Below are 15,467 nucleotides of genomic sequence, written 5' to 3' on the forward strand. Positions count from 1 at the left end.
ATTCTCGCAACATTATGACTTTATTCTCATAATTTTACGACTTTATTCTCATTATATTATGACTTTATTCTCTTAATTTCCCATTTTTTTTGTCTTAGTTTGGCCCTAATACTCCGTCGTAGTTTCCTGATTAAGGTTAAGAAAAAAAAAATAACAGCAAGAATCACAGAACTCAAATCAAATTTATTGTAAAAAAAAAAAAAGTAAAAGTAACAGCACATATAAAATAACCACAACCAGATTGATTTTAATATCCGGCTATATTCACTAGCGTACTAACAAATCACCACCTGCATAAGACGAGAAGTCCGAGTTAATCGACAGGATTTAGGCACTTGGAAGACGGGACAGGAGTAATGTTTACGTGGAAATAAAATACATTCAAAGAGGAGGAAAAACAACAACATCAAGGGGTATGAAGTGAGAACACAGCAAGACAGAACTTCGGAAGACAGTCGGCCAAATTTCACACCAACACATGGTTAAAAGAATAATTTAGAAACCTCTACAATAAAATCTATTTAGTAACTATACATTGTTCTCATGTTAACACACAAGCGTGTGCAGTAACAGCCTGCTCCTAACAGTCTCTCCTCGTTCATGGAGGCTCCCCGTCCGTCCGTGCGTGCTGCTGTCCGACCTCCGACCTCCGGATTCAGTTTTTGTGCATTAATCACGAAGAAAACCGACAAACAAGATAATAACAATAAAGAGAATAACGCTGGTGTTTCTTTCCTGGCGACGTTAAGCGACGTCAGTGCAGACGCTGGTGAGGAGGCCCCGGCGGGAACCGCAGCAGTTCATTAGTGCACGGGCGGAGACGAAACTCGCCATGGACCAACGCGTTTAACGTCCAGGAGAAAAACACCGCCGGCTGTGCTACGTGGCGTCGGTTAATCATTTGCTGATGAGAAACGGTGCCTGAGGCTGCTGCATCCTGCCGGGAGACTAAGCGTCTAATATTAAAGTCCTACACAGCGAACATGTAAAATCTCCCCTAAAGCGCCACAGACGCGCCGGGTTGTGCCTACTTTCACCTCGGAATGATGAAAATAGATGTTTGTGCCACTAAAACATGAGCTGACTAACGCTTGAATGTCTGTATTGATAGTGTCGTACGTGTAATATCTGTTTCGTCGACGTTCGATCTCCCCGTTTCTTGTATTTGCGCGTATTTCTCTCTCTGTCTCTCTCTCCCCTGCGTGAACATGTGTAGAACATTGCATGTTGTTGTTAATATTACTTTCCAAGTCAAACTGTTACATTCAAACCAGCAAACGTTGTCCGGTGAGAGTCTGCAGAGAAGGAGGAAGTTGTGAAAGCCGCCCGAGAGGTTGGTGCGGCTGCTGGTCGTCCGACCGTCGAGGTAAAAGCAGCTCTTTAGACGACCAGCGGCGCCCAGTCGTTCAGCTTGCGTCCGTACTGGTGGAGGCGAGAGGAGAGAAGAGGAAAGAGGAAATAATGAGTCAACAAGCAGGACACGAAGGCTTTTCACCAGATGTTGTGAGGTCTCGTATGAAAGAACGTTACAGCTTAGAGACACTAAGCACAGCGAAAGCGTCACGGCATACGGCTGCCATTAACTTTCTATGAAAGCTGCAAGAGGAGGTGTCCAGAGCATCAATTTGAAGTTTCTACCTGAACTAAATGTTTTAACCTGAACTAAATGTTTTACCTGAACTAAATGTTTTCACCTCAACTAAATGTTTTCACCGCAACTAAATGTTTTTTTACCTGAACTAAATGTTTCTACGGGTCTATTTGATGGTGATGAGGGTAAACCTTTGTCAGAGAAGAAAACAATATGAATCAAACTAAATTGTGAAAAGAATACGTGTTTGCAGCAACAAATATAACTGATGTAACAAATATAACTGATGTAACTAACGTTAACTGATGTAGTAAGTCGTAGTAACTAATGTAATTGAAGTTACTAATGTAACTGATGATACTAACGTAACCAATGTAACTGAAGTTGAGTGATGTAACTACTGTAACTGTTGTAACTAATGTACAGGGGCCTCATTTAAAATGGAGTGCGTAGGATTCATACTAAAAGTGCACGTACGCCCAAAAGCCGAAAATGGCGGGCGCAAAAAAAAATCTGGATCTATAAAACCGCGTGCACGCAGACTTCCACGCAATGTTCCCTTTATGAATCACAGTCCACCTGGAAAGCTGCGCAGCTGACTCCGCCCCATATCCCGCCCTCAACACGCCCATAAATCCATATGGATGAGCCTACTGAGCATGCGCAGTGGCTTCCTGCAGCCTGTTAGGGATGAATCCGGATGAATGCGTCAGAATGAATGAACGTGTCGAGCCACCGTGCCACTGAATTTCGCTGAGATCTGAGATCTAGATGTTGTGGATGATGTGGAGAGAGGACAGTGAAACGAGATTATTTGGTGGTCACAGTAAAAGTAGGAAAAGTATATAAATAGTATAAAATAAAGCGAGTGAGTGGCAGCACGTCATTGCTGCCCGTTAGTGCCACGATCGCACGACGCAATTTCCACTGGGGGCAGGGGGAACATGTCCCCCCCACTTTTCAAAATGATGTATTTGTCCCCCCCACTTTTTACAGTTTAAAAATTAACGGTAGGCTCAGCAAATCATCAAGACACTCGGGACGGCGGCCCGGCAGCCCCCGCTCCCCCTCCTCCCTCCCGTCTCCCCTCAGAGCTGCTCTAGGCTGTTTTATGGTTCCGCGTTACACCAACGTAGAGCCTACGGCGTAGGGTACGCGGCGACGCGCACCTACGCCGGAGCCTACGGCGTAGGCTCTGCGTTGGTGTAACGCAGAACCATAATTCCGGCTTAAAAGTAAACAACATGAGCGCACGTACCTGTGCATGACAGGCAGACACACATGGGGAGAAGAGACTATTTCTTTAATTTTAATTTTTTTTAAAACTTTATCCTTATGAACGCAATTGTTATATAGTCCAACTTTCCTTATTTTAATCAGAACACGTTCTTTTTTCCTCTTCGGCGTGGAGTAGTGGGTTCGGAGCGGCAGCCCCCCCCCCTCCCCGCCGCCGCCTGCTCCGTTATCAGCACTATTTTATTATAAGTCTGATATGTTGTGATATGTGATGACATTATTAAGAGTATGACATGAATCTGACTTCATTTCACCACCTCACAGCCTGCGTGGCCAGTTCCCCGTGTCTTAAGTAAATTCTTACGGGAGGGTCGGGGTTGCCGTAAAGATAAGCAGATTTTTCGGTTAGTTTTTTCTTTTTAGATCCGAGGATTTGCGTAGAAGGTGGTTCCGCAACTTTCAGGCGCTTTTTCTGCGCAAGCAAGCTTTATAGATGAGGCCCCAGAATATTATGTAGTAATTCTACAGAATGATTTAAAGGAATGCACAAATTTACTTAGGTTCAAAAAAATGTATAAAGATAAAATATTTAAGTTATATGATCATGAATAGGCTGGGACTTAAACAGTATTATTGATATATGTGGTTGGTTTCTATTTAAGTGTATATTTTAGTGTAAATATTGGTTACATTGACTGTTCTTTTTGTTTTGGTATTGAATAAGGGGCAGGTAAAATAAGACTTGTCTTCATCCTGCTCCTTTTCAGTCATGGGTGTGTAGATTGACCACCATGCACAAAATAAATAAATAAATAAATAAATGTAACCGATGTAACCGATGGCAGCACTCGGCTCAGTCAATCTGCACCAAAATAAATTCTTATCTTACAAAACTCAAAAATGTTATTGCACTTAAATGACGGACAGACAAACCAACTTTAACTATTAAAGCGTAAAGAACGTGTATAAAATAAACTGTTAAACGGATGCATAAACATCTCTTTCTGCTTCATCCAAGTCAACGAGTGAACGATCTATCACCAATCGATACAGACGGAGGAGAGTTCATCATCTCTGCTTCCATCACCTGCTTGTGTGGTTATAAATATCTATAATATGACACGCGGTTGTTAAATGGTCGACTTACGTGATCCTTTGTGGTCCATTTATAACAAGTGGTTCAACATTAATGATTCAACTACAAGCCGTTTAAAGTTGACTTATTGCAGCTCTGCTGCAGCTTTACAGGCTGCAGACTGGACTGGACTCTCACCTGAATGTCAGTCAGCTCTTTGTAGAACCTTTTTGCCAGATCTGGACCGTTCTTCATGGTGGGGATCTGGTACGTCTGAGGGAAACAGAACAGTGTTTTCAGTCGGGACACTTTCAGTGAAAAGTGTCGTCTGTGAGAGATTGGTTAGAAAAGACATATTTCTCCAGTAAGAAGGGAGTTGTCTTTAGCAACGGCGGCCTCTTTGCAGGGTTCCACCGGCCCCCTCTCGACACCAAGAACAAAAGAGCTGTTGGGTGAATAGCTCGGTAATACCCAGCAGCTGGAGCCGGGCGGCAGCTCTGGGCTGCAACCAGGTCCAGTCCGGAGCTGGATAAACCCGCTAAGAGCGGCAGAGCCACGTCATTAACTCTCTTATGAAGCTCTCTCTCCATTACGTTATATTTTCAACAAAATAAAAGTGTCTCTTTTCTATTTCCAGAAACTTAGTTGCATATAATGATGCTATGAGAATCTTACTCAAAAGGCCTAGATCAGGGGTCGGCAACCCAAAATGTTGAAAGAGCCATATTGGACCAAAAACACAAAAAACAAATATGTCTGGAGCCGCAAAAAATTAAAAGTCTTGTATCAGCCTTAGAATGAAGACAATGCATGTTTCTATATTAGTTATAACTGGGGGAAGATTTTTTTTTAATTTTGCACTTCGAGAAAAAAGTCGAAATGTCAAAAAAAAAGTCGAAATGTCGAGAAAAAAGTGGAAATATTGAGAAAAAAGTCGAAAATTTGAGAAAAAAAGTCGAAATTTTGAGGAAAACAGTCGAAATATCGAGAAAAAGAGAAAAAAAAGGAAAAAAGAAGAAAAAAAGAAGAAAAAAAGGGAAAAAAGGTCAAACATTTTTTAAAAAGCTCCAGGGAGCCACTAGGGCGGCGCTAAAGAGCTGCGGGTTGCCGATCCCTGGCCTAGATGGTGCAGTGCAAGTGAGATGTTTGTGGCTGCAAGAGTCAATACTCTTCAAGCTGTTCTTAGAAATGTAATGCACAGTTTCATGTGCCGTTTGGATTTATTAAATGTTTTGTATGTATTTTGTTCTATGTAATTGGTTTGTTTTTTTATGGACCACGAGTCTGCAATAAAACTTCTACTACTAGTACTACTACTATTTACCTTTTTACACAGCGCCCAAACCTGCAGTCGCTACCAAAGACTGAGACGTCAGTGTGACGCACACAAGAAATGTTTCATACTCTAAAACATGTCCAGCTCTACGGCGACGGGAGTCAGATGACTGATTAGGTTTTCATAACCGACCTTTCCCTGGTAGAGGAGGCTGCCGACCGGACAGACGACGCAGGCCGTCCCCGCTCCAAACACCTCCAGGACTCTTCCAGCATCCAGGGCGCCCAGAAACTCCTTCATGCCCATCGTTCGCTCCGTCACCTTAAACTCCCCCTGTGATGGAGCACGGAGGCAAACAATAAGTGCTTATGTGCAGTACTCGAGTTGTAAAAGAAAATCAGGGGGGATGGTGGATTTTATCATATGGGGACAGATAATTTGTGCTGATTACAAATAATATAATATATTACAAATAATAACAGTGACCAAAACACCTGCAGAAATACTGCAGGAATGACATAGCAGCAGTTAAATGCAGCCTTCTGTAAGCTTTAAATATAAAGTAAAATGGATCACTGCAAAAACTCAAAATCTTAACAAGAATATTTGTCTTATTTCCAGTTAAAATGTCTCATTTTAGTAAAAAAAATCTCATTACACTTAAAACAAGACTCATCACTTGAAAAAAACAACAATTTTCATCTGTTTCAAGTAGATTTTCACTTGAAATAAGTAGAAAAATCTGCCATTGGAACAAGATTTCTTTGCATGTAATGAGAAGATAAATCTTGTCCCACTGGCAGATTTTCCTACTTATTTCGAGTGAAAATTTACTTGAAACAGGTGAAAATTGTCAAATAATTATATATTATAATAATTATTATTTTTCTGGTGTTATTTTTCTGGTGATGAATCTAAATGTTGAAATAGCAGTAAAACCACATTCATTGATGAAATGACATAAGGGATGGAAAGGGGGGATGGCAGTTTTACAGGGGGGATGATTTGGACCGTTTTTATTTTAACTCCAGTACTGGTTATGTGACATCTACATCTGTTGAGTCAAACAAATAAAAACCAACACAACAGTGGGAGACTGGTGAGGTGACTCGTCTCAGTTCGCACGTCCTAACTTATTTAAGTCTGGATCATCTTACCCAGGCTCTGCCCAAGTCCAGCAGGGACTGCCGGGTCACTCCGGGGAGAATAATGCCGTCCAGGGGCGGAGTCATCAGCTCTCTCTCTGCAAACACGCAACCACACGACTAATCAAATATTTCCGCACCAGCGCTTTCATAAATCCCACACAGAGGGAAAGCAAATGTCCGACCTCCGTCCTTGTTGTTCCAGAGGATGAAGAGGTTCATGGTGCCGACCTCGGTGATCTCCTCGTCCGGTCCGTACAGCCAGAGCACCTGCTGGCAGCCCTGCTTCAGCGCCTCGTTCTGCAGCGCTATCGTCGGCCCGTAGTTGCTGAGGAGAGACAAAGAGGACCGTTGTTTTGTTTTTTTTATACTTTTCATTTTGTCTTTTTCAAGTTTCACAGAAAGGAAAGAGAAAAGGCAATAAAAATAATAATAATAAAAAAAAAGATAGTAATAATTATAACATAACTTCCTGGGGGAGATGTAACATTTTGCCATTCTTTTCTTTCCCTTCTTTAAGGGCATGGCTGCGATTTGACCTTAAATGTAGACCATTTTTGCCACTTTTGAGCAAAATCTACGTTGGCCGAGACTCGCCATTGCTGAAAATTAAAGAAACGCTGCAAATATAAAAGAAAACGCCCCTGCAAATAAAAGAAACGCTGCAAATATAAAAGAAACGCCCCTGCAAATAAAAGAAACGCTGCAAATAAAAAGAAACGCCGCTACAAATAAAAAGAAACGCTGCTGCAAATAAAAGAAACGCTGCAAATAAAAAGAAACGCCGCTGCAAATAAAAGAAACGCCGCTGCAAATAAAAGAAACGCCGCTGCAAATAAAAGAAACGCCGCTGCAAATAAAAGAAACGCCGCTGCAAATAAAAAGAAACGCCGCTGCAAATAAAATAAAAAAACTACGCAAATAAAAAAGCCACAACGGAAGTGAATTACCGGGGACTATTTTTGCCGATGCACCGGGGTTTTTATGTGAGAGGAGAAGAAGAAGACGAAGAGGACGTAAGTGAAAAGGAAGAAATAAGAAGAGCGAGGAATAAGAAGAACAACGAAGGAGAAAATAAGTGAAAAGGTTAGTGTTCAACGTCGCTACGTGTAATTTTGAATGTGCAAAGTTTCCAATAAGTGATGTCGGGCCACAAAATATAAGATGACTTTATTTAAACTATATTTATGCATTAGGCTGACAACAACAACATCTGGAAATGAAACGCTCCACATGCACACAGCTGCGTGGGAGGTTCTGAAACTCAAATATACGTTAAATAAACACCATAATAGAGCAGATATAGATATAAAGCTAAAAAACACTTGGCGGCTGCTGTATTACACTATTACACTCAGCGACCCTGGAGTCTGGAGACCGGTGCCAAAGGCTCGCTGGCTGAAACGTCCCAGCCAGCGTTTTGGTGAGAGAGCAGCAGATTTTTGTCGGCTTAGGGGCTTAGCGGGTCTTCGTTGTGGTTATGCAATTGCACGGGAGGCGAGCAGGTGTTACTTTAGGTCAAGCAGAGTCACGTGGCTGATCCCCGACCATGTGGAACGATTACGGTAGCGTAGAAGAATCTGTGGTGCAATGAACCGAAGGGGCCCCACACCTTTCCCTCCTGCACCGTTAATACTTATGCACTTCAACTTTGTTTCTTTCTTTTAACTCCTAACAGTCTGAAACGCCCGTTCTTGACTCACCACGGCAGGACGCATGTATCTGGGCGACTCCACTGACACACTGGGGTCAACAACGGGCTGATTTAAACGCAGATGTGTCTCATTTGTCTTAAAGGAAACCGAGAACCTCCCCAACCTCCTGAGAAGTCACATTTAAACCAAACAGGACAGTCCAAATAGTTGTAATTGTTTAGGATCAAAGGCTGAATGAAAACTTTACCCAACATTTACTCCAGCTACACTGTCTCTACCCCCCCGGAACATGTCTTCCTAAATGTAAATTTATAGAAGGTAATTTTAATTTGAAACTAAAATTCAGGCATCTTTTTACAGATTTAATGGTGTTGCTGGGCAGAACAGGGACTTGCTGGTTCCCGGTTTGACTCCAGGGGGAGTTTGCAGGTAGCCCCCCCATCCCCCCGACCTTAAAGTCCTCCCACACTCCAAAAGCATGCATGTCAGGTTGCTAAGGTTCCCACCGACGTGAGTGAGTGTGAATGTTTGTCTGACGACCCGTCTCCTGTAACTGGCCGGCTCCAGCAGATGCCCCCCCCGGCCCCGGACCCTGAATAGGAATAAGTGGGTATGGATAATGGCTGGGTGGATAACTATGTTGCAGTTACATCACAACTATGCATTCAAAGTTTTGTACTTACAGTGAGTGCTGTCGGATTTGGATTTTTTGACATGGTTTTTTGGACTGGTACCCAGTGACACACTTTTGGTCTTTTTGAGTGAGCACGCCAAGTCTGCCAGTTACATCACATGCCACGTGGTGACTACACTCCCCTGCCTGAGCAGCAGGACAATGAGCACAGCCACGCCACAAAAACCTTTCAGGAACAGTTGGAAGAACATTCAAACTTCAAACTCTCAGTGATTCAGAGCCTGCAGGACTTTAAGCAGCCTCCGCCAACACCCCAGTGAGGTCCTGTGTCCTCGCTCAACCAGTCACCGGCGTTACAGGGTCACAACCACGGACGGTACCCCTCCCTCAGCGTCCCTATGCAGGTTAGCTGCATCCACCGTCACTGACTGAATACACGCTACCGTCCCATCACAGTCTTTCGGATCCCCCGAAGCTATTAAAACATGATTTGTAATGTGAATTTGCAACACTTTAAACTAAAAATAATAGTTTTTTGACGTGACATCAGAGATTGCGCATGCTCTCTGTGAAAGGATGAGGCAAATCGGGTCGTAGCTGCTTCAACTGTGCGATACCTTCACGAGGAGCGACCAGGATTTCAAACATGTTTGATTTTCTTGCGAGCACACGATTCGTGATGGGGAGCTCGTCGTGAGGTGTTACTCTCTCGTCGTTACCCCACGTTTACTGAGGTGTTAATCTCTCGTCGGTCGCGTATACTGCACGAAGCACGACAAACGGTTGGGTCGAAATCCAACCCGATCAAAAAAATAGTTGCACAAGTGGAAAATCGGTTCAAAACGAGCCGACAATCGCACAGTGTATGCCCGGGTTAAATTCTGTTTTTGTCTGCTAATTTGGACGTGACGGATAACGATTGCAGCTGGCAACAAAAAAGAAAAACCTCACAAAAGAAAATACATGAAGTCAAGGATGAGAGATCCACAAACACCAAAGAGGACGCTGATGGGGATGTTTTCACACCGACGGGAGCAGATTGTTTAAGCACGGTATCAACAGACGAAAGACACAAACTCACCCTCCCATTTTGTACGCCCCGACGCCTCCTTTCCAAGCTCTGACAAACGAAGGGTCTGCAAACAGAGAAACGGGGTTGAAGGATCCTGTGGCAAAGTAGGGTCCCACTGGGCCGATGATGACAAAGATTAGTGCACTTCCGGCTCGAGAGACACCGAGAGATGGCTGGACGAGGGGGGAGAAGGAAAAAGAGGAGGTCATCATTGCATGGCACCACAGGTTTGTAACGCTTGACCCTCTCGGCTGAGGGGGAGACCTGCACGGGCCGTGGGGCCGCAGCTCACCTCGGTGCCGATGAAGGTGGGTCTGATGTAGAGGCTGGCGTCCTGGGAGTACGGGACCCACTCCTGGTCGACCTCCACCAGCTTCCTGATGCACTCCAGCAGCTCGCCTTTATCAAACAGCTGCACAGGAAACAAGAACAAGACGGGTAGCAGGTGAACATTTAGTAGTATTATTATTATTATTATTATTATTATTATTATTCTGTGACAAGGTTCTTGTGTGTATCTGCAGCTCTATTTCAGATAATTTTGTCTGTATTAGGTTTTTTTTTATCTTTATTTTAAACAATTATAACACAAATAAACAATACCACAAGCACAGAACTGCCCAGTATGGGGGAACATTTCAACAGGGCACAAAAAACTGAGAAATACTAATATTGAAAAACAAAAAAAAAGTTATAAATTAAAAGTATACACAACATACAGATACACACATACACCAACATATAAGACGAGACAGACAAGACAGAGGGAACCAGACAACGGGGAACACAAAAAAACGAGAAAATGATGAGGAAATCACATTAGGTCTTTTAGCAAATCAGCAGTACAACGGCAAGAATCAATTTTTTTTTTTTACTTCTTTATACCAGATGATGTTGCGGTTTTGTTCTCTAAACCTCTTCGTCTGATTGGACGATCCACCACAGTGTCAGATTCAGATGAATAAGGCTGCTGTGTCTGTCCTAGTGTGCTGCAGTCAGTTTGGACAAGGTCTCTGTGTCCCTTCACCCTCTAAAGAGCTTGCTGCCCAGATTACATTCATAGGCACCAACAATAACAACAAAATGCGGTATTCAACATCAACTATAGCCAGTACTCGAGTTGTAAAAAAAAAATCAGGGGGGATGGTGGATTTTATCATATGGGGACAGATAATTTGTGCTGATTACAAATAATATAATATATTACAAATAATAGCACTGACCAAAACACCTGCAGAAATACTGCAGGAATGACATAGCAGCAGTTAAATGCAGCCTTCTGTAAGCTTTAAATATCCACTGGGCTTACATCAAATACATCAAAACACAACAATAAAAAACAGTTTTCTGAACTTATCAATATGACTCTGTCCTTCACAGGATAAGTAAAATGGATCACTGCAAAAACTCAAAATCTTAACAAGAATATTTGTCTTATTTCTAGTTAAAATGTCTCATTTTAGTAAAAAAAAAATCTCATTGCACTTAAAACGAGACTCATCACTGGAAAAAACAACAATTTTCACCTGTTTCAAGTGGATTTTCACTTGAAATAAGTAGAAAAATCTGCCAGTGGAACAAGATTTTTTTGCTTGTAATGACAAGATAAATCTTGTCCCACTGGCAGATTTTTCTACTTATTTTAAGTGAAAATGTACTTGAAACAGGTGAAAATTGTCAAATAAGTTATTTTTCTGGTGATGACTCTAAATGTTGAAATAGCAGTAAAACCACATTCATTGATGAAATGACATAAGGGATGGAAAGGAGGGATGGCAGTTTTACAGGGGGGATGATTTTGACCGTTTTTATTCCAGGGGGGATGCCATCCCCCCTCATCCCCCCTCAACTCCAGTACTGCCTACAGCGGTGCGGGACACAGACTCACAGGAAGGCAGCTTCTTTCTGCACTCCGATGCATCCGCTCCATGTTGTGCATAGGCCTGAACAGACGGACGTGGTTGTCGACTCCACGGAAAGCCTTCATGCCTTCGAACAGCTGGGCAGACAAATACAACGCTTGTTTTCATTTGTTTATTTAACTGCAAAGTAAATAGCTTGTGAAGGCCCAGAGCAAACGCGTTACCTCTATGGAGTAGTGCAGGGCAGAGGTGGCCGGGTGCAGCGACAGGTTCTGGAAAGGCTTGATCTGCGGCGCGTCCCAGCCGCTCTTCTCCGACCAGCTGATGGTCAACATGTGGTCAGAGAACTGTTTGCCGAAAAGCAGCGTGGAGGGGTCGGGCTTCGGCTTGCATGCTGAGTTGCGTTCGACGGTGAGGTCTGCCGCCTGGGGTGGAGACGGACAAGCGAGGCGGAGAGAAAGAAAGTGGACGATACAAGAGCAGAGCGAGCCACGAATACAGTGATTGTTTGTAAATCATAGCTGTTGTAAGGGCATGCGTTGGAACATTTAGTGGAGTGTTACACAGAGTCAGTTGAGGTGCTGACCGGTCAATTAAACGTAATTAAATAATTACAACAGGAAGACAGGGAGGAAAAGACAGAGGAGGGAAAAAAAATGTAAATACAAGGTAATGTGTCCCAATTCTACGTCCCTCTCTCCATCCTGCTTTATAAACATCTTGTGCATTACAAAACAGCAAAGTATGTACAGTCACACCAACGTGTAAGCCAAGCTGAGCAGTGATGATGCAGGTCTTATCTGATACGACTCACACACACACAAAACTTACCTTAAAGGAGCTGGCGAACCGCAGTGAGCCAAAGGAGAAAGGGAGGGCCTGAACAACTCGTGCATGGAGTGCCTGCAAAATAAAATATGTCAAAGCTCCTTGCACAACCTGGGACAGTTTAAAAAAAACAAACTTTACCAGATGACTTGCAATAATAATTAAGAAGCTCAACCTTCTTTAACTTATCAAACATTGCAAAGCTACACCGTTTAGTGTCTGTGGGGTGTGCCCCCAAGCACCAATCAGTTTGTCTGGACGTCACATTGAAAGTTGGTGCCAAGCGGTGGACCATAAATAGAATCATGCAGGCTATTCTGAAGAAAGGGGAATGCAAGGTGAGAGACTAGTTGACAAAGGACATGCATAATTTTAATTAGAAATGTGCAGCCAGGTGTTGGTTTTTTTTCACGCCAGTAGTTCCAGAGAGTTTTCTTTAATCCTGTGCAGCTCTATGATGCTGATAACATATAATAAACAAGTAATTCTGCTCCTTATTTCTCTGAAAAAGGCAGATGGAGCGTGCAATATGCATTTCCTACTTGGGTATGAATAAAGTTAGGGTTTAAGTTTACACTTCCAACATGTTGCTTAGCTAACTGCAACATTCATGTCTGCAAAAAAGCTGCAGTAACCCAGGAGTACTTTTGTTTTTTGTTTCTGTTTTTAAATGGATGATGCAAATGCTTTCATTATTGCATCATGACTGTGTGTGTAGCTGAACATAACGTGACAATTGTACATTTTTTTTAATGACAAAGGTTTGCAAATATGATTTTATTCTTTGTGATTTCTTGTCTATGACTGAAACTGGGCAGATATTGCATCAGCAGTTGCTTTGACTTGAAAAAAAAAAAACAGGGAGAAATTATATGAAATTATACAGATATAAACATGAAATCTAGGCATTGAGGGTCAAGACGGCTAAAAGCGACAATTTAAACACTTCTTGTTTTATGTGCAGCCATAGAAACAGACGATTGATGATTTTTCCATTTGGACAAAGTCACATTTCATATACTTTACCAAAAAAAAATCGTTATTATTAACATACCACCATTAACCATTAAGATGAACCGAATGTGCAAAGTATAAACCATTAAATTGTATAAATTATGATCTAAATATTTAGCCTAACTGTCTGCCGAATGTGTTGCCAACAGTTTAGGATTTATATTCTGATATCCGTCGTGTTTTGCGATGCTTCAATTTTCGGGAATTGGAAAATACAATCTAAATGCCCCTATTTTTGCATGAGGTTTGGTTCCGTCGGTCCCTGGCTGCAGCGCCGGTGCTGGCGGGGCAGAGTCCGGGCGATTATGCACTAAACCTTATCTTAGTTCCTCACTCGCGGGTGTTTTATCGATAAGATGTATGAATCATTAACTCGGACAATCACTGTAAACAGATAATACACAGCAGACAGCCAGTCAATGAACTCACCGTCCGGAGGGCTGCCATCTCCTCTACGTAGCGCCGATTAACCGGGATTATTTGCTCGTGTGGAAACAAACACTCAAAGTTTACTTGAGTTCCGCTTAGCCGGAGCGAAATGAAGAACTAAAACAAACACAAAAAACCTCACTAGGAGGCACTTTATATTAAAACTTGACTTAGTTACTTATTAATCTTTTTTTTTTAACAATCAATGACGGGTCTTATTGCTTTTATTTAAAATCCCTTTAATGTACTGTAAAAACCGCTGTGACTTTGACTGTTCTGTGACAAAAATATTAATGGTTTACAAGAGCAGCAAAATACATGTAAATAAAATTGTTGAGTAGTTATATTGACTGTTTTTATTACCCAGTATTAGTATTTAGGCGTAATAAAAGCCTTACTTTTGTCTGGTGAAAAAAGACAAGGGGTTATTGTAAATCGAGGAAGTGGATGGTGATTGGTGGATCAGAGGGGAGTGGTACAGGTCATCCTACAATTGGCCCAGAGGGCAAAAATGTCACTTCAACCAGCAAATCTACAGAAATATCTAAATTAAATGACATTTAGTTTAACTTCCTAAGCAACTTCCTTGTTTTTATAAGCGGTTAATATCAAATCTAGTCACGTAACCAGTACACATCCGGCGACCTTGAGTGCCATGAAAGGCGCCTAACAAATAAAATGTATTATTATCATATATGCGAAGTTAATCTCTTAAACCAACAGTTTTAAAACCAAAGGAAACTTTAGAGAACCAGGCCTCTTGATCGTCTGTGGTATAGAGGACCAAAACTGACATAATTGAAAATAAAAGTAGAAATATAAATGTTTTGTTTTTCCTTTTCCTTATACGTGCATTCCTTGTTTTTACATTCCCTCATCTCCTCTTTTTACTTATCTTATGCATTTCAAACAGCTCTCAATTAAGATATTTATTATTGGAGATTCATAGCAAACGTACACACAGACCTTTTCTGTTCAGCAGAAAACCTCCTAGAAAAGACCTGATGAAGAATGTGCATTTTTATTTTTTACTGACAAAAAAGCAAATATTTAGATATAGGATTATAATATCATTGGCTAAACTGATGGAGAGGAAACGTGGTTTACACTTAGCCCTTCCTTCATTGGAGCCTTGATTGGTCCCAATCACTTGTCTATCTTTGTCTTCTTTCGCTCCCCAAACATCGTGGGTTTGACCTTGTACTCAACCACTCTACACTGTTTTTTTTTAGATAAAGGAACTTCTTCAAAGTATTAAGAATTAACCTACGCAAGCCTGTGTGATACCTTCATATGAGAAAGATTTAGCCTGCATAACAATGTGAGCAAGGTCACACATCTCAATTGATGTTTGGAACCTTTTTAATCTATGTTTTAGTTCTTTGTAACTGCTGCAAAAGCTAAAATATATTCCCAACACTCTTCTGCAGTCATTCCACAGCCTCATTGGCTAAACTGATGGAGAGGAACCGTGGTTTACACTTAGCCCTTCCTGTGTGACGTGTTAAGATCTGACTGAACAGGTTACTTCAAGGTCCAGTCAGATGTAAGGAATGGCATCCAAAATAAAACATAAGACAAATCAAATGGATCGTTGTAAAAACTGAACATGTTAAAATATCAAACTTGGACTAACATCAGAAACGGAGC

The 15,467-nt window shown here is 41.9% G+C and overlaps 1 protein-coding gene across 1 annotated transcript; it reads right to left on the reverse strand.

Annotated features, from left to right (window-relative positions):
• Positions 1-163: 163 nt before the first annotated feature.
• bcat2 (branched chain amino-acid transaminase 2, mitochondrial) lies at positions 164-13,904 on the reverse strand. The gene is made up of 11 exons (XM_061712679.1): positions 13,818-13,904; positions 12,378-12,449; positions 11,771-11,971; positions 11,573-11,683; positions 9,977-10,096; positions 9,694-9,857; positions 6,509-6,651; positions 6,336-6,421; positions 5,371-5,511; positions 4,101-4,175; positions 164-1,422 (listed from the first exon to the last, which is right to left on the reverse strand). The coding sequence occupies exons 1-11, from the start codon at positions 13,833-13,835 to the stop codon at positions 1,381-1,383; spliced, it is 1,173 nt and encodes a 390-aa protein (XP_061568663.1). The 5' UTR covers positions 13,836-13,904; the 3' UTR covers positions 164-1,380.
• Between the last annotated feature and the right edge of the window lie 1,563 nt (positions 13,905-15,467).

Source organism: Cololabis saira, chromosome 21, assembly GCF_033807715.1.
Source record: "Cololabis saira isolate AMF1-May2022 chromosome 21, fColSai1.1, whole genome shotgun sequence".
NCBI classification, from domain to species: domain Eukaryota; kingdom Metazoa; phylum Chordata; class Actinopteri; order Beloniformes; family Belonidae; genus Cololabis; species Cololabis saira.